The 23,079-nt window shown below is 37.3% G+C and overlaps 1 protein-coding gene across 3 annotated transcripts in view; it reads left to right on the top strand.

Moving 5' to 3' along the window:
* ZNF461 (zinc finger protein 461) overlaps positions 1-23,079 on the top strand; it is a 47,762-nt gene that overhangs the window by 7,912 nt on the left and 16,771 nt on the right. For 2 of the 3 annotated variants that reach the window (XM_035023686.1, XM_035023687.1), the window contains exons 2-4: positions 6,869-6,959; positions 17,915-18,041; positions 18,888-18,983. In XM_035023686.1, coding sequence (XP_034879577.1) covers positions 6,951-6,959; positions 17,915-18,041; positions 18,888-18,983 — 232 coding nt within the window. In that variant the 5' untranslated portion in view covers positions 6,869-6,950. Of the gene's footprint in view, positions 1-4,183; positions 4,753-6,868; positions 6,960-17,914; positions 18,042-18,887; positions 18,984-23,079 lie in introns of those variants that run through there. The other variant, XM_035023685.1, reaches the window with a different exon arrangement.

Below are 23,079 nucleotides of genomic sequence, written 5' to 3'. Positions count from 1 at the left end.
TATACAGGGAGGGTAAAGGGATTTACAATAAATGTTCATAGTAGACTATTGTTATTTTAGGATTCCCTGTTTTCTGAATTTTAATGCTCTGTATTTATTTCTTTTACATTCACAAAATAATTATAGAAATAGCTACAGACACAGAATGGGGATGATGGTGATGTATCTTTGAGAATTCAGGCTAAAGAAAGCTGCTCAAACATCTTAAAGTTCTAGCTTTTCATATCAGCTGAGCTTTTAACTGTAATGGCTTCCCTTTTCCTGGAGCCTGTTTACTCATTGGTTTCTCTACCATTCAGGGCTGTCTCCGTTCCTCTGATAAGGAAATCACACCTGGCTGAGAGATATAAACTCCTATATATAGGAAATGAAATGGGACTTGGGTCTGCTGCGGTGCTGCCAATCAGGGAAAAAGGGCCAGAGGAAGATGAAATCACCTTAGATCTCAAGAAAATGAAGCCTCAGTAAAAACAAAATGCAGTTGTTTCCAGTTATACAAATGCCAAATCAGTTATTCTTTTTTTAAAAAATATTTAATTAATTTATTTGACAGAGAGAGACACAGCAAGAGAGGGAACACAAGCAGGGGGAGTGGGAGAGGGAGAAGCAGGCTCGATCCCAGGACCCTGAGATCCTGACCTGAGCCGAAGGCAGACGCTTAAAGACTGAGCCACCCAGGCGCTCCCAAATCAGTTCTTCAAAGGCTCTCCAGAGAGTCATACTGAAGGAGGATACTTCCAGTAGGCAGATCATAAATAATGAGCAAAAAAAAATTTTTTTTTGATGTAGTGGAGCGAAAATATTCTTAATGGGCAAAATCAGGCTCCAACATCCCATCCTTGTAGTTACATCCTTCTGAACAGGGTTCAGGCACTCACTCCTCCCCTGGGAGAACTTGATGGACGTCTTTGGAAGTGATAGTACTGCCAATGACAAAAACATTCCAACTCCACAAACCCTAGCCCCATATGACCCTGGAAGAAAGGGGAAGGTGGGCCAGATGTGGGAGCTAGGCAGCATATAGAAGGAATTTCTCTGGCATGGTTCAGCTTTCTGAGTCCAGCAAGAATATACAAATATAATAAATTTCAGAAGTTCCTCACAATAAGATATTACGTGGTTATTAAAAATTAAATTGAGGAATAACCAAAAAATAGAGAAAAATTCAAAATATACTGACAGTGGCTTAAGCAGGTTACTACACAACATGTACAACTATTCCATTTACCAAAAGGTCATATATATCATTATGGATAGAATGTCATACATCAGCAATAGAAAGAAAAATATCTGGGGGCACCTGGGTGGCTCAGTTGTTAGGCGTCTGCCTTCGGCTCAGGTCATGATCTCAGGGTCCTGGGATCGAGCCCCGCATTGGGCTCTCTGCTCCGCAGAAGCCTGCTTCTCCCTCTCCCACTCCCCCTGCTTGTGTTCCCTCGCTTGCTGTGTCTCTCTCTGTCATTTAATAAATAAATAAAATCTTTAAAAAAAAGAAAAATATCTGGATTTATACCTCTAAATGTTAACATTATTGATTTCTAGTCTGTGATACTGATTTTTGGTTTAAGTATACTTCCATAACTTATATAAATTTAAATTTACTTCCTATTTTCTTTAGAGGAATCAAGAATGTCTTGATTTTAGATTATTTTTTAAGAAATTTTATTAAAGGGAACTTCTTAAAAAATAGGTGAAAAAAAGTCTGTTATGGGTCCTTAGGTTAGATTTATAGCTCAGCATATTCTTTTTTTTTTAATTTTTTTTTTTTTAAGATTTTATTTATTTATTTGAGACAGAGAATGAGATAGAGAGAGAGCATGAGGCGGGGAGGGTCAGAGGGAGAAGCAGACTCCCTGCTGAGCAGGGAGCCCGATGCGGGACTCGATCCCGGGACTCCAGGATCATGACCGGAGCGGAAGGCAGTCGCCTAACCAACTGAGCCACCCAGGCGCCCTATAGCTCAGCATATTCTAAATATAGTTGGCTATGAATGATTTGTCTTATGTCCCTTCTAACAGGTTGTTTCCAAGCATACCTAGGGGTTTCTGCCTAGAGAAGAGCTAAGAGGCTCAAACCCTGGTCTAGTTGTTTTATGTCTTTTGATGGAAGAATTTATTTCACTTCTGAAATATTAGCCATAATGCCCTGCAACCAGTCAGAGAATCACCTTGCTCCACTAGTTTCCCTTTGGACCCAACATCAAGGGAGTCAAAACTGTAGGGCATAAACGTGACTAGGGAAAATTCACATTCAAGAGTTCCTGTGAATTCACAATAATTTGGACATGCTGCTATAGTTAGGATTCTTTCTTGTCAACTCCTATGGTTTATCATTGCACTTCTCCAGAGGTCTTTGTTATGTTCTACCTTTGACCTACTTTTATTTCCCCTGTTGGATTATGAACAGCATAAAGGTAGCAATTGTATCTTATTCATCTGTGTTTCATCCTAATACATAGGCACAACTTCTGGTACACTGTAGGCATGTCTAATGTCTTATATAGAAATCCCACTTCTGGATACTTAGGAAGAATTAAAAATAAACAAGTATTACAAAGATGTTCACTGAAGAATTCCTGATAATAGGGGCACCTGGGTGGCTCAGTTGGTTGGGTGTCTGCCTTTGGCTCAGGTCATTATCCCAGTGTCCTGGGATTGAGCTTTGAGTTGGACTCTCCACTCTGCAGGGAGTCTGCGTCTCTCTCTCCCCCCTTCCCCCCCACTCGTGTGTGTGCTCTCTCTCTCTCAAATGAATAATTTAAAAAAGAATTCTTGACAGTAATTAGTAAAAAAAAAAAAGGTTTCAGAATAAACAATGTGTTAAATAAGATATGGTAGACCACACTATAATCACTATGATTTTGGCCTCAATTTAATTGTCAAAGAGAGATACTCATCAGGAATGGCTTAGTGAAATACAGCAGAAGGTATAGAGTTGGAAAATAGTAGAATCTGGTAGTTAAAGATTGAGGACTTTGGAACTCAAGTTCTAGTTTCATCTCTCAGGAACTCTGTGACATTTCACAACTTATTTCAGCCCTTGGTGCCTCACTTGCCTAAGCAGTTTAATGAGAATGGTAATGCCTCCCTCACAGGGTTCTCATGAGGATTAAATTAGACAATACATGTCCTTATAATAGTGTATTAGAGTTCTCCAGAGAAACAGAAACAACAGGATGTATGTGTGTGTCTGTGTGTGTGTATTGAGTTAAGAAAGAGATTTTAAGGAATTGGCTCATAAGATTGTAGAAGCCTGTTAAGTCTGAAATCTATAGGTCAGGTCAGCAGGTTGGACACCCAGCTGCCGTTTGAGTCCAAAAGCTGCCTGCTGGCAGGGTTCCTTTCCGCTCTGGGAGAGAGCAGTCTTTAGTCTATCAAGGCCTTCAACAAATTTATTAGATCTCTCACAAGATCTCCCAATCATACTCAATTAAAACTCACATATATCAACCTCAACGTCACAATGTTTAATCACCTGCTCTTGCACTGTCATACAATTCATTCAGAGACTTGGGTACAGTCACAAACCACTTTCCGATACTTTGTATATTTCACTCAACACCTTGGACAATATCAAATGCAAACCAACTCATACACGTGACCAAGAATCAGACCCAGAAACACAACCACTTGTTCTCACAGATAAATTTCTTCATACGACACTTTGAGATAGGGTTTCTGTACTTTCAGCAAGGTTAAAAATCTTTAGATTTGCCTCTTCTGGCAGATCATCTGTACTAGTTTCCACCCCTCTCAGTCAATTCTGGTTTCTCGCACACGCTTAGACCCCACAAGGTCGCTTCACGCCTCTTGCACGCATACAGGTAAGGCTCAGGATCAGCTCTGCCTGGCCCAGGTGTCTGTTTCATCCACCAGGGTCCATCAGGGAGACCAGCCTCCTCCCTTCTCGCGACGGACACCTACCACAGCCAACCGCTCCTGCTAGTCACACGTAGACCCAACACAAACAGCCTCCCACAAAACTTTACAAACTCACTGCCCGCATAGTCACGCCACCTACAAGCATGCGTAATCAATCACAGGTCTCAAATGGCTCCTCACTCCTAAGCCACGTTATATTACACCACTTCACAATCACTGCGCGTGGCCCCACACGGGTATACATCACGACCACTATTTCAAACGGTCTCAGAAACGTCTCACAAACTAATTTCCTCATTCAGGACACACTCAGTCGGTGTAGCATATACATCCTCTCCCTCTCGATCAAACTCACCCTCGGCCACTCGCACCTTCGCACTCAGAAAACACATCTCCCACAGCCCCCTTACAGACGAAGGCCGGATCCCTCCGCATCGGACAACAATTCCCTCAAACCACAGCACGTGCGCGTCCACCTTGAGAGGCAGGGGCAGCCACGGTGCCAGGCTTGGGGAAATCCGCCCTCAGAGGAATCCGAGGACCCGGATTCAGACCCAATATTCGGGGCTGAGCCTTCGAAAGAGGGAGGTGGTAGCGTCACTCCAGGCCCGATGAAACTGCGCAGGTGCATCCCGAAACCCGGCAGAAGATTTACCACTTTCAACTCCCCGGCGCTTTCCTTTTGGACTACGTTTCCCAGAGGACACAGCGGTTCAAAGCTATTTCCGGTAGGAACGTTGGCTGACTGGTCGGCCGCAGAGGCAGGTGAGGGCTTTTTACTCGACCAGCGGAGTGTGCAAGGCTAGGCGTGCGGCCTCACCTGGAATGCAAATCAGAATTTGGACCAGAGCCCTTCCTGAGGATGCTGAAGGTAAGGACTCCTGGAACTGGAGCAAGAGGAGTGTCTGGAGTGTTAGGCCTCCAAAGTGCAGGAGCTGCTCTAGGAGGATAGATTGGGTTGTTGTGAGTGCTTGAAGGAAACTATGAGTTTGTCTCCGGACTAAGGATATTTGGCTGTTAGTTGTGAGAGCGACTGGATTCGGATCGTGCTTTTGTGACAGTGTAATTGTCTGCGTGGCCATTTGTGTGAATGGAGTTTGTATGTGGTTGTGACCATGATTGCAGGTGGCTATTTGTGTGAGCCTCAGATACTTGCATGAAAGAAAAAAAGCACAATTACGCAAAGCGTTACACCCAGGCTCACGTAATCAGGCAGTTAGGGAGACATTCCAATATTCAACTGTAGATTCATACAACACAAAGCCAAAAAGACATAATACAACTCACGTTTATCATCATCCCACTACCCCAGACACAGACACATATATATAGTAAAACAAAAACAACCACTCCCCAACCACAAACTGCCCTTATGCCTACTTAGCCGTCATCCCCAACAGTTATCTGAAGAGCTCAAACACATCACCAAGTGTCATAGAATCATAGTTACCATGGTCACAAATAATGTGTACTCCACATCACACACAAGGTCACACAAAGTTTGAGCTTGAAGAAAGGCCTGGTTGGGGGCACCTGGCTGGCTCAGTCAGTAGAGCATGGGATTCTTTTTTGTTTTTGTTTTTTTGTTAAAGATTTTTTTAGCATGGGATTCTTGATCTTGGGGTTGTGAGTTCAGCTCCACATTGGGTTTAGAGATTACTTAGGAAAGGCCTGGTGTCTCGTAGTTCTTATCTACCTCACTACTTCTGCCATTCCCCTTAGAAACACCTAGGGTAGGAGGAAAGAATGGCACTGTTGCACTTCCAAAATCAGTGTCTGAGATGATTAGGTGCTGCTACTTACCAAAATGTTCATATAAACTTTTGAAATTCTTTTGTTATATTACTTTATTTAAAGTAAAAGCTACCTATAATTCTTCAACCACTCTAAACATTTTTTAAAAGATTTATTTATTTATTTATTTATTTATTTGACAGAGAGAAAGAAAGGGAGCATGTGAGCAGGGAGAGGAACGGAGAGGGACAAGCCACCGCACACGGGGTTTGATCCCACTGAGATCATGACCTGAGCCGAAACCAAGAGTGAGATGAATAACCGCCTGAGCCACCCAGGCACCCCATCTTTGAACATTTTATTACAAGTGCTTTCACCCTCCTTATATGCATACATATATGCTTATGTATATGTGTGTTTTCCCTGAAAGATTAGACCACAATACACATTGTTTTGTAATTCTTTATTACAGGATATTTAGGTCTTTTGTATGTATTCAGGAATAAATTTCAGAAGATTTTCCAGGATGCTTCCAGGTGTGCTTTCTGACCAGTACTTCGAATTAAAGTCTCAAGTATTTATTTCGGTTTGGAATTTTTTTTTAATAGAGAGAGAGTGCATGTCCATGTGCGTGCGGAGGTGGGGGGACAGAGGGAGAGAGAGAGAATCTTAAGCAGGCTACAGGCTCAGTGCAGAGCCTGACACAGGCTGGATCTCGTGACCTGAGCTGAAATCAAGAGTCCATCGCTTAACTGACTGTGCCACCCAGGCGCCTCTGGCTTGGAAATTTTTGTTTTGTTTATTTCTTCTTTTTCTTCTGTGTTCCATCAGTCTCTATTTTTAAAATTCCTGTGAGTCATGCATTAGGGCTTTTGGGTTGTTTTCTATTTCTCTAATCTTTTTGTAATGTCCATTTCCTTTTCTTTTTCCTCTTAATTCACTGAAGATCTTGTCCGGATAGGTCTGAACAGGTTGGTTGTGTTCATTTTATCATAGGGTTGGGACACTGGTCCCAGTCGTTCTGGGACCTGGGCCCAGTCTTTCTTGACTCCATTCTACTATACCTGGCTTCCCTTCTTGTTTTGAGTAAGGTTGGGATTTGTCCAATTTCCCTCTAATCTTTCATGTATGTGTGTATGGAGATTGGGCATAGGAGACGTGCAAGGGGAAGAAAAATGTCATTCTGAATTAGCAAGTTGGTAGCTAAGAAGCAAAATCATCTCATGTCTTTTTTTTAAACCCCTCTCATCCAGCAATATTTTCTTTGGACTGTGAGTTTCTTCTAAAGTGGAACTAAGAAGAGGACTAATACATTGAATCCTAAAAAAAAAAACCATGGCCCATGTAAGTTGATTTTTTTGTTCCTAATGTCCTTTTTTTTTCTATAGTCCTATGAATATTTGCATTCTTTATCCTGATATTGTTGCCTGATTGAATATCATACAATAACTTACTAGTGAGTAAGTGTTAGTTTCAAAACTTCAGGGTCTTCCTCCTCTCCTTTCTAACCAGTGTTCTTATAATCATTCAATAAATAATTTTTCATTTCTCATATGCTCAGACTTCTGCCAGGAGAAGGAGAGAACAGAAATAGTATTCTTTTGAAAAGGGAAATACTGATGTTTCTCTTGTCAGAACTTTGGTTTGATGAGGTGATTTAACAAATATTACTTCTAGGTAACTACAAATAAATCAGTGGGGGAAAAAAATCGGACACATACAAATCATCCCTTGTGAAACTTAACTTGTAGTGACAGAGACAAAAAATAAATTTGTATAATACCAGAAGATTTAAGACCCACAGATATATATGCACGTATATATATAAACAAATGAACAAAACAATTACAAGATAAAACTAAGAGCAAAAAATAAATATATGTACTATTAATAAATATATATGAATTTTAACTCAGAAAAAGGCTTTTAGGTTGAGTCTCAAAGAAAAACTCAACTCTCTGTATTTAGGAGACTCTGAGACACTTACGTGACTTAGAAAGTTTAATGAAAGGATGGATAAATTATAACAAACAAATGGAAACTAAAAACACCAAAATTCATGACATATCATACCACTAAACATGGCAAAGAAGGACACTATATAATTCTAAGGTATACATTTCAAAATGAAGATAACATAGTTATAAATACACATGTATCAAATATCACATTTCCGTGAGCAGATAGGAAAGCAGATAGAAGAAGAAAGCAGTAGAGGACACTAATTAATCCTTTCAGTCAAAGTCAGGCCAAGTGGACAAATTTAGTAAGGACGAAACACTCTATCAAATCTCCCTAATTGATATATATTCAGTTCTGTATCCTAGTAATAATAATTATACATTCTTTTCAAGTGTTCATAGATCATTCAGGAAAAATAACAAAATATTAGGCTACAATTAAGTCCAAGTAAATAGAAATGATAAACCATATCCTCTGAACACAATGAAATACAGCAAGGATTTAATAACAAAATCAGAAAAATAAAGTTACTCTTACCAACAATTTGTAAAATCTGTCTCAATAATTGCTCCTGGATCAAAGAAGAAATATAATCTAAAAGTAAAGACTTTCTGGTACTCTGTGATAGCACTATATTTTGGAACCCATGGGATTTTGTTAAAGTAAGACTCTAAGGGCAGAGTTACAGTTTTAATGCTTCTAACAAAAATAATGAAAATACATAAGTTGAAAGGAAGTAGAAGGAAATATGGAAGGAATTTATAAAGATAAAAATTATATGTGTTAGAAAACAGGAAAAACTTATCATTAATAAGATAAGACAAATCTCAAATTAGGAAAGAGAAAGTGCAATATAAAAATTTAAAAAGGGGAAAATCCACAGAAACAAAGGAATCAAAAGAATCTTGAAAAAATACTTTATTGGATTATTTGCAAATATATTTTATTTATCCACATATATACCATTTTTAATTGCTCTTGCTTCTTGAGATCTGAATTTCTGTTTGGTATCATTTCTTTTTAGCTTGAAGAACTTCCTTCAGCATTTCCCATGGTTTGTCTCTTTTGATGATAAATACTCTCAGCTTTCTTAACATAAAAATGTCTTTATTTCACCTTAATTTATAAAATAAGTCAGGAAATAAATCTTCTTCTATTTTCTGGAAGAATTTATTGAATTGTAGTATTTCTTCCTTAATTGTCTGATAGAATTCAACAACATAGGGATCTGTGGTAAGCACAATAATCACCCCCAGATATGTCTACTTGCTTATCCTGGAACCTGTGAATATGGTACCTTATGTGGCAAAAGGGAATTTGCAGATGTTATTAAATTAATGATTTTGAGATAGGGAGGTTATTTTTATTATCTGAAGAATCAGGATCAGAGGGAGATGTGAGAATGTAATGTGTATACTCCTGTTAGAGAACTGCAATGTTACTGGCTTTGAAGATGGAGGAAGGGGGCCATGACCCATGTAAGTGGCCTCTAGAAGCTAGTCAAGGCAAGGAAAAGGCAAGGAAATAGACTCTTTCCTAAAGCCACCAGAAAGGTACAGAGCCCTGCTGACACCTGGATTTAGTCTAGTGAAACCCTTGTTGGACTTCTAACATACAGAACTGTAAGATAATAAATTTGTTGTTTTAAGGTACTATATTTGTTACAGCAGTAATAGAAAGTGAATATACCATCTGAATTTGGAGTTTTTTTCATGGGGAGACTTTAATTTCTTTAATTAATATAGGGTTTGGGGGGCTTATTTTTTCTTTTCTTTTTTTAAAGATTTTATTCGAGAGAGGGAGAGAGTGTGAGCACAAGCGGGGCGAGGAGCAGAGGGAGAAGCAGACTCCCTGCTGAGCAGGGAGCCTGATGCGGGGCTTGATCCCAGGACCCTGGGACCATGACCTGGGCCGGCCAAAAGCAGACGCTCAACCTACTGAGCCACCCAGGCACCCTGGTTTTATTTCTTCTTGAATCAGTTTAGTAATTTGTGTCTTTCAAGAAATTTATTTATTTCCATTTAGATGTCAAATTTATTAGCATAAAGTTGTTTATAATATTCCCTTATTATCCTTTTAATGCCTGTCAGATCTATAGTAATGCTTCCCCCTTAATTCCTGATGTTAATAATTTGTCTTTTTTTCTTCATCAGTATACTAGCAATTTATCAGTTTTATTGATCTTTTCAAAGGCTAGCTTTTAGTTTTACTGATTTTTCTCTCCAGTTTGCCCTTTCTCTGATTGCTACTTTCGATTACTGATTTTATTCTTTCCTTTTTTCTGCATAATTTTCTCTTCCTTTTGAGTTCAAAATTCCCTTTTTTCTTTTACCCGTGGGCTACTTAGAAGAGTGTTCTTTAACATATAAATTTTGGGGGACTTTTTCAGATCTTTCTGAGAATTCATATTTAATTTATTTAGTTCATAATTTAATTCTGTTGTGGTCAGAGAACATACTCTGTAACATCAGTCCTTTTGAATTTATTGGGACTTGTTTTATGGCCCAAAATGTGGACTATCTTTTTCAATGTGCATTTGAAAAAAAAAAAAAAAAAGCAGTGTTATACTATTGTTGGATAGAGTGTTTATCCCCTAGGTCAAGTGTTTTGTGATAGTACTCAACTCTTCTCTATCTTTTCTGATTTTTTTTGTCACTTGGTCTATCAGTTACTGAAAGAGGACTTTTGAAACCTATAAATACAGCTGTTGATTTGTCTGTTACAATTCTGTCAGTTTTGCTTTATGTTTTGAAATTCTGTTAGTAGGTGCATGCATATTTAGGATTACTATGTCTTTTTTTTTTTAAGTTTATTTATTTTTAAGTGATCTCTACACCCAGTGTGGGGCTTGAACTCACAACCCTGAGATCAAGAGTTGCATGCTCTTCTGACTGAGCCCAGGTGGCCCAAGATTCCTATATCCTCTTGATGAATTGACGCCTTTATTATGAAATGTTCCTTTGGTAATATTCTTTTTCCTGCGTTCTATGTATTAATATAACTGCTTCAGCTTTCTTTTATTGTTATTTCATGGCATATCTTTCTCTAGCCTTTTATTTTAACTTAAGTGTATCTCATATAACAGCATATAGTTTGGTCTTACTTTTTTATCCAGTCTGATAATCACTGCCTTTTAGTGTCTAGACCAGGGGCTAGCAATCTGTGGTATGCTGACCAAATCCAGCCCACAGCCTCAAGCTAAGAATGATTTTGCGTTTCTGAAGGGTTATAAATAAAGAAGAATATGTGATAGGGACCATATGTGACTCATAGAGCCTAAAATATTTACTATCTGAGCCTTTTCAGAAAAAGTTTGCTGACTTCTCCACGGACTGTTTAAAGTGAATGTAATTTGGGCGCCTGGGTGGCGCAGTTGGTTAAGCGACTGCCTTCGGCTCAGGTCATGATCCTGGAGTCCCTGGATCGAGTCCCGCATCGGGCTCCCTGCTCGGCGGGGAGCCTGCTTCTCCCTCTGACCCTCCCCCCTCTCATGTGCTCTCTGTCTCTCTCATTCTCTCTGTCTCAAATAAATAAATAAAATCTTTAGAAAAAAAAAATAAAGTGAATGTAATTATTAGGTTTTAATCTATTATCTTGTCATCTAGTCTTACTTTTATCCCCTATTTTCCTGCCTTCTCTTGGACGAGTTTTATATTTGCTTAGTATTCCATGTATCTTCACTACTTTTTAGAATTCCATTTATCTCACTATAGGATTATTAGCTATACTATATTTTTACTGTTTTATTGTTTTAGGGGTTGTTCTAAGGTTTCCAGTATGCTTTTAAAAAGAGCTTATTACAGTCTTATAGTGATTATACAACTTCACAAATAATGCAAAAATCTTACAACTAGATACTTACATTTTCCCTTCACATCTTTTTATTCTATTGTTCTCATATATTTTATTTCTAAATGCATTAAAACCACAAAGCTTTCTCTTCTTTAGATGGTCAATTATATTTTAAAGAAATTATGAAATGAAAATGGTATCTTTTCTATTTACCCCCAAATTTATTATTTATAGTACTCTTCATTCCTCTATGGATAGAAGTTTTTACCTAGTATCAAATTTTTGTCCCCCTGAAGAGCTTGCTTTAACATTTTTTGTAGCACAGGTCTTTTGGTGAAGAATCCTCTCAGGTTTTGTTTCTTTCAAAAAACAATCCAAATAAAACCAAACCCACCAAAGCTTTATTTCCCTATCATTCTGAAAGATTTCAGTTGGATATAGAATTATAGGTTGACAGCTTTCTTTCAGCATTTTAAAGATACTGTTTTGTCATCTTGCCTCCATTGTTGTTAATGGGAATTAATCTTTGATTCCTATTGTTGTTCCCCTATGCATAATGTGTCTTTTGTAGGAAAAGGAGTCTGGTTGCTTTTAAGATTTTTTTTTCCTTATCCTTGGTGTTCAGTAGGTTGATTATAAGTATGATCATAGGTATAGTATTCTTTGTTTGTTTTTTAAGTTTTATTTATTTAAGTAATCTCTACACCTAATGTGGGGTTTGAACTCACAACTCTTGAGATCAAGAGTCCCACATTTTTCCAACTGAGCCAGCCAGGCGCCCCTAGCATTCTTTGTTTCATGTTACTTGGGATTCATTGAACTTCTTGAATCTATGGGTTGCTTTTTTTTTTTTTTTTAAGATTTTATTTATTTATTTGAGAGAGAGAGAATGAGAGAGAGCACATGAGAGGGGGGAGGGGCAGAGGAGAAGCAGACTCCCTGCTGAGCAGGGAGCCCGATGCGGGACTCAATCCTGGGACTCCAGGATCATGACCTGAGCCGAAGGCAGTCGCTTAACCAACTGAGCCACCCAGGCGCCCTATGGGTTGCTTTTTTAAAAATGAAATTTGGAAAATATTTTGCCCATTGGTTCTAAGGATTTTTTTTGCCTTGTTTTTCTCTTTTGAATCTCCAGTTACATGTATGTTGGACTGCTGGTGTCTCATAGATCATTATGGCTCTTTTTTTTCCCCAGTCTTTTTTCAGTCTGGATCCTCAGTGGGGGATTCCTATTGAATTGTCCTGAAGTTTACTGATCTTTTCTTCTATTGTGTTTAATCTGCTGCAGATTCTTCCAGTGAATTTTTTATTTCTTGATTTTAGGATTTGCCTGTGGTTCTTTTTTAAAGTACCTAAATTTTTCAAATCTTTGTTTGCTAATCTGAACATCTGAATTATTTACTGGTGTTTCTATTAAGTGATTTTTCTCTTGAGTATGGGTCATATTTTCTTCTTCTTCTTTTTTTTTTTTTTTTTGTATTTCTAGTAATCTTTTACTAGTAATCACTTCTAATAATTTTTTATTGTACACTCAACATTGTATATTATATATTGTTGACTCTGACTCTGGATCTTGTTAATCCCCTCTTAGAAGAGGTTAGCTCTACCAGATAATTCATATAATTATACATAATATAAAGCATGGTACTTAAAACATCATGGTACTGGTGTATAAATAGATCAAGGGAACAGAATAGAAAAATTTAGAAATACACCTGCATATGGTAACTGAATATCAGTAAAAGTGATATCTCAAAACAGCAAGCTAAAGATAGACTTTTTTTATTGAGATATAATTGGCATGTAACATTGTGTTAGTTTTGGGTGCACAACACTGGGTGGTTTGGTGTATGTATATGTTATAAAATGATCACCACAGTAAATCTAGTTAATATCCATTACCACACATAGTTACAAGTTTTTTTCTTGTGATGAAAACTTTTCAGATCTAGTCTTTTAGCAACTTTCAGATATACAGTATTAATGGCTATAGTCACCATACCTTTTGACCAGCTTCATCCATTTCACCCCCCCCATCTCTGACAACCACCAATCTGTTCTCTGCATCTATGAGTTTGATTTTTGTTTTCTGTTTTTAGATTTCACATATAAGTGGCATTTGTTTTTCTCTGTCTGGCTTATTTCACCTATTATAATGCCATCAGGGTCCATCCAAGTTATTGGAAACGGTAGGATTTCCTTTTTTTTTTTTTAAGATTTTATTTTTATTTATTAGAGAGCACAAGCAAGGGGCGGGGCAGAAGGAGAGGGAGAAGCGGACTCCCTGCTGAGTGGAGGGCTTGATCCCAGGATCCTGAGATCATGACCTGAGCTGAAGTCAGATGCTTAACTAACTGAACCACCCAAGCGCCACCCCCTCTTTTTTAAAGTAGGTTCTACACCAAATGTGGAGCCCAACACCGGGCTTGAACTTAGGACCCTGAGATCAAGACCTGAGCTGGGATCAAGAGTTGGACACTTAACCAACTGAGCCACCCAGGTGCCTCTCCTTTTTTTTTTTTTTTTTTTTAATGGCTGAATAATATTCTTGTCTATGTGTGTGTGTGTATCACATTTTCTGTATCTATTCATCCATTGGAGGACACTGGGATTTTTTTTCTACATGTTGCCTATTATAAATGATGCTGCAGTGGACATGGAGGTCCCAATAGCTTTCCAAGTAGATATTTTCATTTCTTTTGGGTAAATACCCAGAAATGGAATTGCTGGATCATATGATAATTCTATTTTTAATTTTTTTGAGGAATCTTCATATTGTTTTCTGTAGTAGGTTCACCAATTAACATTTCTCACCAATAGTACACAAGGGTTCCCCTTTCTCCACATCCTTGCCAGCACTTGATATGTCTTGTCTTTTTGATAATAGCCATTCTGAGTGTGAGGCAATATCTCATTATGGTTTTGATTTGCATTTCCCTGATGATCAGTGATTTTGAACATGTTTTCATGTACCTGTTGGCCATTTTTATGTCTTTTTTGGAGAAATGTCTACTCAGATCCTCTGCCCATTTTTAATTCAGATTATTTGGGGTTTTTTGCTATTGAGTTTTATGAGTTCTTTATATTTTGATTATTAAACCCTTATCAGATACATGATTTACAAAATTTTTCTCCATGTAGGTTGCCTTTTCATTTTGTTGATGATTTCCTTTGCTGTGCAGAAGATTTTTAGTTTGATGTAGTCCCATTTGTTTATTTTTGCTTTTGTTGCCTTTGCTGTTTTGGTATCAAATCCAAAAAGTCATTGCCAAGTACCTTTACCACCTATGATTTCCTCTAGAAGTTTTATACTTTTAGGTTTTATATTCAAGTCTTTAATCCATTTTGAGTTGATTTTTATGTATGGTATAAGATAGTGATACAGTCTACTTCTTTTTCATGTGGCTGTCCACTGTTCCCAACATCATTTATTGAAGAGACTCTCCTTTCCCCATTGTATATTCTTGGCTCCTTTGTCAAAAATTAATTGACCATATATGTGTGGGTTTCCTATTCTGTTTCACTGATCTATGTGTCTGTTTTTATGCCAATACCATACTGTTTTGATTACTATAGCTTTGTAATGTGGTTTGAAACAAGAACATGTGATGTCTCCAGTTTTGTTCCTTTTTCTCAAGATTGCTTTGGTATTTGAGGTCTTTGATGGTTTCATAGAAATTTTAGGATTATTTGTTGTATTTCTGTGAAAAATTCCATTGGGAATCGAAGGATTACATTGAATCTGTAGATTGCTTTGAGTAGTATGGACATTTTACCAATGTTAATTCTTCCATACGTTAAGCATGGGATATCTTTTCATTTACTTCTGTCTTTCTTTCATCAGCATCTTACAGTTTTCAGTATACAATTCTTTTACCTTCTTGGTTAAAGATAGACTAGGTAGCCATTTTGGAAAATAAAGCCCACTCTGTATTTCATCTACCATATAGAATAAACTCTAATTAAATTGAATGATTTAATTTTTAAAAATGCAATCATAATATTACTAGACTAAAACATGAGAGTATTCCTTCATAACTTTGATGTTTGGAAGGACTTTCTAACTAGGATTCAAAATTTTAGGAACTAAAAGAGAAAGTATTAACAAATTTGATTACATAAAAATAAAAAACTTCTACATGGCAAGAAACACTGGTAAGAAAAGTCAGAAGAGAAATGACAAAATGGGGAAAGTATTTACAATTCATATACAGGCACTGAACTTATCATCTAATTTGTAAAGACTAAGAAATTTAAAAAAGAGACCAATGGCCCAGTAGGAAAAGAGTCAAAGGACATCAACAGAAATTTCACAGAAAAAGAAATATAAAAGACCCCCAAAAAGAAAAATACTCAACTCATAATTCAAGAAATACCATTTAAAATTCTACTGACATATAATTTCTTTATCATATTAAATTGATAAAAACAAAATGTTTTGACAAAATACTTTGCTGCCTTGGCTGTGAGGAAATGAGTACTCTCATATATTGCTGGTGTCTGACAAAATGGTCCAGCTGCTATAGTGGGAAACTTGACAGCATCTACCAGAATTACAAATGCATTTTCCATTTGACCTAGCAATCTGATTTCTGAGACTTTCTGGTACAGATATACCTGTATGTATACAAAATGACATATTTACAGGAATATTCATTGCACTATTGTTTGTTAGAGCAAAAGATTGGAAACAACCAAGTATCCATCTAGAGATGTCTGGTTAAATAAACTATGATAAATGCAAAAAATGGACTATATGTACCTATAGAAAAATAAGGAAACCATTAACTTTAGAATTTAAAAATCAAGTATAGAACAGTGTATATATTATAGTATGTTACCTTCTGTGTAAAAGTGTAGAAAATAATATATATATTTGTATTTGCTTAAAAACATTGTAAAGATATCAAAGAAACTTACGAAATTGCTTATCTGTAAGGGGTTAGGAGGTGGGAGACAAAATGGAAAGGACAAGGTGGGCGTAAGACATCTGAATGTTTATTTAAGAAAGGGAAACAAAATATAAAAATAAAAACTCGTCATTAAGGTTGGTGATTTTCTCTAATCATATTCAGTTACATAGATACAGTGATAGAGTAGGAAGAGAGATTTATCTAGGATTCAGGCTTTGCTTATTAGCAAATATGAAAAGGAAGTTCACATCAGGCTCATTATGAAGTTGGATGATTAGCTGAATATAGACTTTAAGTTGGGTAGGAAGGGAGAAGAGGTATGAGTGTGGTGAGTGACAATGTAAAGGTGTCCAGAGAGAAAGACAGCTGATATTTTGGAGATGTTGAAGTTACTATTAATGATGATGTCTAGGATAGTGATACAAAGAGTGAACTAGAGTGGAAGACAAGCTCATTGGAGAGGAGGTGAGGAAATTGGGAGGCCAGGATGATAGATGGAATACTTATATAGATATTTGAAATCACTGAGAATTAAGATAGGAGTAGTATTGGAGATGGTGGCACTGAGCCAGGAGCTAAAATTCCTGAGGGGGAAAAATCTGCATGTTAGCACATCACTGCAATAGGTAGAAATAATGCATGTATAGTCTGATGAAATGATGACATTAGATTTTAGAGAAGGAGGGACAGTTGCTGGCACCAGCAATGAGGAGAAGAGAGGACAGAGTGAGATTGAGGAAAGAGTAAGATTGTAGGAGAAAAACCAGCCACCCAGTTGAGATGTCCTCACAGGAAATGGTGTTGTCAGGGGAAAATGGTTAATTGAATCACACATGGGAAATCTTTGAACTTTTCCACAATTTTGACTTTTCCAGATAGACATTATGGGAACTGGTGTAGGGTGTTCTCACTGGGTGGAGAGACATTTTTTATAATCCAGTTTCAGAAGTCACATAGTTATTTCTGCTATACTTTATAAGTTGAGTAAGTCACAACTGTTTTCCCAGGATCAGGTTCAAGGGCAGAGGACATAGACCTTATACCAGTGGTGTGGGGGCATGTCAAGGTTACACTGAAGAAGAGCATATGGGATGGGAGTTGTTGTTCTATCTATCCTTGGAAAATACAATCTGCACTGGATATTTACTAAAGAATTTGCATGAAAAGTAAAAATGGTTATGACATAATGGTCATAATGATGAAGAAAAATCTTCAAGTCCTTTTTCTCAAGTTGGAGGTTTTCATAAGACATTCTGGAAAGATTTTAAAAATTCCAACTATTTAACTTAGTTGGAAACCTCTACTTATTTTTTTAAATTTCTAGATGACTGATTTTCCATCCTATGCAAGAGGATGTGTCTGCAAAAATTGAATTTTTAAGAACATGGAAGCACTCTGCTTCATTTCCACTAAATTTCTTTTTGACCTATGTTACAAGCTTCCACCTTTGCCTATATACTCACTATACACTATATATATATATATATATATATATATATACACACACACACACACACATATATATGTATATATACTGTCCTTTTCCTGCATGCTTTCTTTTAGCACCTCTTCTTCCTTTTGAAAAATATTTCTTATAATTTAAGAAAATAGTACTGTTATTTGTCATTTTAGGGGATGGTGATGTTCAAAGATGTGGCTATAGATGTCTCTCAGGAGGAATGGGAATGCCTGAACCCTACACAGAGGAATTTGTACAAAGATGTGATGTTGGAGAACTATAGCAATTTGGTTTCACTGGGTAAAGTTACCTGCCTCTAATAATTTAGAATCTGTTTCTTAGAATTTCTGCTTTCTTTACCATGAATTTTAGAGCTACCTTTCAAATAACTAGATGAATTTTTTTCTTTGCATAAAAATGTGCACACTTAGATGGGGGGTGCGTCTTCATTTTCCCCATCCTTGACCCTTCCTCTGGTCCTTATAATCAGTGTTCTTCCTTGATGATTAAAGAACAGAATTGGAATTCTGTATCATTAAAGCTTATGCTTAATTATTTAATTATTTAATGTTAATAAATTAATTGTTAATTAGTTAATGGTCAAAGAAACCACTTCATCTTTTGTTTCATTTGCACTGTGCTAAACCTGCAGGTGCACTAGAGTAGGTTAAAACTAAACACATGGGGCCTGGGTGTAAAGCTCTTTAGCTTTCCCAGTTAATGTAGTGATGGACTGGATCAAGAAATATCACTTAACTATTTAGTGCTCAAATGAGCACTATTGCATTTCCTACAACAAATGTGCTCTCTTTTAAACACTTTGCACTTGGGAGTTACATTCTAAGAACTTTTCATTTAACATTGAAAAATATCTGAAATAAGCATACTTAAGAAGCTGTTTTTTCCACATAGCGAAGTAGAGATAGAAAGCTTATCTAATTTAAGTAGCATTTTATCACCTATTTATTTGCTTTGTTTTTTTATCTTGAGTTTACCTGAATATGAGTGTTTAATTTATTCTTTTTTTCAACTGTAGACTTTATCAAATACCATTTTGTGCTATAGTTTATTTTTTTTATCAATTCTGAACCATAGTATTTGGGTACTTTGATTTCCACTTCATCTCCATTTTTTTCTTATAACCAGGACTTTCTATATCTAAGCCGGCTGTGATCTCTTCATTAGAGCAAGGGAAGGAGCCCTGGATGGTTGTGAGGGAAGTGACAGGAGGACGGTGCCCAGGTAAGTGAGCAATGATCAGGAGGCAGGAAGCTATTTCAAGGAGTAGGCCCACTGGTCAGAATGTTGGGCTAGTAAGGTTATTTTAGACTAATTAGGGAAAACCTGATTTCAAAACTAATTATAACACTATGTAATCAGACTGTGGTACTGGCATAAAGACAGACATATAGATCAGTAGAATAGAATAGGGGCGCCTGAGTGACTTAGTAGCCTAAGTGTCTGACTCTTGATTTCAGCTCAGGTCATGATCTCAGGGTTGTGAGATCGAGCCCCACATTGGGCTCTGTGCTCAGCATGGCATCTGCTTGAGATTCTCTCTCTCTCCCCCTTCCCTCACTTGCACGCGCTCTCTAAATAATAAAATCTTTCAAAAATGGAATAGAATAAAAAGGCTGGAAATAAACCCTCACATATATGACCAAATGATTTTAGATAAAGGTGCCAAGACCATTCAATGGGGGAAAGGACTATCTTTAATGAATGGAGTAGGGCAAACTGGATATCCATATGCAAAAGAATAAAGTTGGATCCTTACCTTACGCCATATACAAAAATTAACTCAAAATGGATCAAAGAACTAAATCTAAGACTCCAAACTAGAAGAAAATATAGGGAAAAAGTTTCATGACATTGGATTTGGCAGTGATTTCTGGGATATGACACCAAGCAAGGTATAGGTAAACAAAGCAAAATAGACAAATGGGAGTACAGCAAACTTAAAAATATTTATTCATCAAAAGACAGTCAACAGTGTTTATTAATTTTTAAAAAAATTCCTACAAGTTGCTTTACGAGGTAACAGGAATACCTTTTTTTAAGTGTTACAGTAGTGGATCAAGAACATATGTTCTAATGGTATAGTAGCAAAATTAAGGTTGATTAGAAATTGGGAAAGTTAAAGAAAATTACATTGAGGAAGTAGAGATAGCAGAGGGTTGGGTGCCTAGGTGGCTCAGTCAGTTACATGTCTGCCTTTGGCACAGGTCATGATCCCAGGGTCCTGGGATCGAGTCCCTCATCGGGCTCCCTGCTCGCGGGGAGTCTGCTTATCCCTCTCCCTTTGCCCTTCACTTGTGCTCTCTCTCTCTGAAGTAAATAAATAAAATACTAAAAAAAAAAAAAAGGAGAGAGATAGTAGAGGGTTGATTGGGAAGGAAGGAGGTCATCTAGGAAAGTATAGGGTCCTGGAGGCCAAGAGCAGGGCCATACTCCAGATGAGTGGTCTTTGATGATATCTGTGAATCAGTATTAGTGCTGCAGAACTGTGAGAGAGTATATTTCTGTTGTTTTAAGCCACCCAGTTTGTGGTTCTTTGTTACAACAGTCCTAAGAAACTAATATGGAAGGAATCATGGAAAAATGATATATACTCTTAAGTGTTTTGTTTTCATTTAAAGATGTCATTCTTCTATCAGTTTTTGATGCCTGACCATGCCTTTCTTTTCGCAAAGGTGTAGTGGTTTCTTTTTTAAAACTTTTAATTTTGAGGAGCGCCTGGGTGGCTCAGTCGGTTAAGCATCTGCTAAAGCTCAGGTCATGATCCCAGGGTCCTGAGATCGAGCCCTGCATTGAGCTCTCTGCTCAGCGGGGAGTCTGCTTCTCCCTCTCACTCTCCCTCTGTGCTCTTTCTCTCTTTCTCTCAAATAAATAAGTAAAATCTTAAAAAAAAAAAAACTTTGAATTTTGAAATAATTTTAGATTCATAGGAGGTTACGAAGAAATGTACAAGGAGGGCGCCTGGCTGGCTCAGTCGTTAAGCGTCTGCCTTCCTCTCAGGTCCTGATCTCAGTCCTGGGATCAAGCCCCGCATCGGGCTCCCTGCTCAGCGGGAAGCCTGCTTCTCCTTCTCCCACTCCCCCTGCTTGTGTTCCTGCTCTAGCTATCTCTCTCTCTGTCAAATAAATAAATAAAATCTTAAAAAAAAAAAAAAAAGAAATGTAGAAGGAAGTCCCATGTGCACTTCCTCCAGCCTCCCCAGATGTTAATTAACATCTGGCACAACAGTACAATATCATACTGAAAAATTGACATTGGTACAATCCATAGAACTTTTTCAGACTTCTGTGTGTATAGTTCTATGCAGGTTTATCACATAGTCTTGTATCATACCACAGTAGTCAAAATAATAGTACTGTCACCTTAAGGCTCCCTCCTGTTTGTTATTGCTATACCCATCCCATTCTCCCTTATTCCTAACCCTTGGTAACCACTAATCTCTTCTACATCTATTTAATTATGTTATTTCATGAATGTTATATAAATGGAATCCTACGGTATGTCCTTTTGAAGTTGGCTCTTCTATCTCATGTATATAGTACCTGAATGTAAATATATATATTATATGAATTACAACTATATATATACACATAAACATGTATATATATATGTTCCTTATATTCATGTAAAAGTGTGTACATGAAAATAAATCTGGTGGGCGCCTGGGTGGCTCAGTCGGTGAAGCATCTGCCTTTGGCTCAGGTCATGATCCCGGGGTCCTAGGTTCGAGCCCCGCGTCGGGCTCCCTGCTCTGCAGGGAGCCTGATTCTCCCTCTCCCTCTGCCTGCCGTTCTGTCTGCTTGTGCTCTCTCTCTGTGTCAAATAAATAAATAATAATAATAAAAAAGAAAAGAAGTCTGGGATAAAGCTCAAACATGTAATGAAAGGAACTGCCAAACTATTTTTGGTTTTACTATTTTATATTCCTACCAGCAATACGGGAGTGATCCAGTTTCACTGAATCCTAGCCAGCATTTGTTGTTATATCTGTTTTTCATGTTAGCCATTTTGATATGTGGGTAGTGATATCTCAATGTGGTTTTAATTTGAATTTCCTTAATAGAAAATTTTGTTGAATATCTTCTCATGTGTTTATTTGCTATCTGTGTATCCTCTTCAGTGACGTGTGTGTTCATGTCTTTGCCCATTTTCTAATTTGATTATTTGGTGTTTTAATGTTGCATTTTCAAAGTTCTTTACGTATTCTAGATAGGCCTTTGTGGATTTGTGAGTTAAACAAATATTTTCTTCAAGTCTGTAATTTTTCTTTTCAACCTTTTACCAAGGTTTTTTGCAGAGCAAAAGTTTCTAATTTACATAGAATCTAATTTGTCCATTTTTATTTATTTATTTATTTATTTATTTTATTTATTTTTTTAAGATTTTATTTATTTATTTGAGACAGAGAGAATGAGAGAGAGAGAGCACATGAGAGGGGGGAGGGTCAGAGGGAGAAGCAGGCTCCCTGCTGAGCAGGGAGCCCGATGCGGGACTCGATCCCGGGACTCCAGGATCATGACTTGAGCCGAAGGCAGTCGCTTAACCAACTGAGCCACCCAGGCGCCCTAATTTGTCCATTTTTAATCTTACGAATTGTGAGGGTTGTTTTTTTTTTTATTTATTTGATGTCAAGCCTAAACACTTCACTTAGTCGTACATCTTAAAGATTTTCTCCTGTGTTTTTCTATAAGTTTTATAGTTTTACATTTTTCATTTAAGTGTATGGACCATCTTGAGTTCATTTTTACAGATGTGAGACTTTAGGTCAAGGTTAATTTTTTTTCCCCCATGGATGTCCAGTTGCTCCATCACCATTTATTTAAAACGTTATCCATTGAATTGCATTTTCATCCTTGTCAGAAATCAGTTGGACACATTTGTGTGGCTCCATTTTTGAGTTCTCTGTTTTGTACTATTGATCTTTGTGACCCTCTGCCAGTACCATACTTTAATTACTGTAAACCTTAATACTGGAAAGAGTGATTCTTCCCACTTTGTTATTTTTCAGAATTCTTTGACTATCCTTAGTGCTCTTTTCTATGCATATAAATTTTATTTATTTTTATTTTTTAAAGATTTTATTTATCTGAGAGACAGAGAGAGTGAGCACAAGTGGGGGGAGGGGCAGAGGGAGGGGGAGAAGCAGACTCCCTGCTGAGCAGGGAGCCTGAAGAGGGGGCTCGATTCCAGGACCCTGAGATCATGACCTGAGCCGAAGACAGATGCTTAACCAACTGAGCCACCCAGGCACCCCTTGCATGTAAATTTTAAAATAAGGTTGTCTGTGTCTACAAAAAAAACTTGCTGATACTTTCATAGG

The sequence above is a fragment of the Mirounga leonina genome, unplaced genomic scaffold (assembly GCF_011800145.1).
Source record: "Mirounga leonina isolate KUSES-001 unplaced genomic scaffold, KU_Mleo_1.0 Mir_177, whole genome shotgun sequence".
NCBI classification, from domain to species: domain Eukaryota; kingdom Metazoa; phylum Chordata; class Mammalia; order Carnivora; family Phocidae; genus Mirounga; species Mirounga leonina.
Note: the sequence above shows the minus strand (reverse complement) of the source record. Positions and strands in the feature narration are given on the sequence as shown.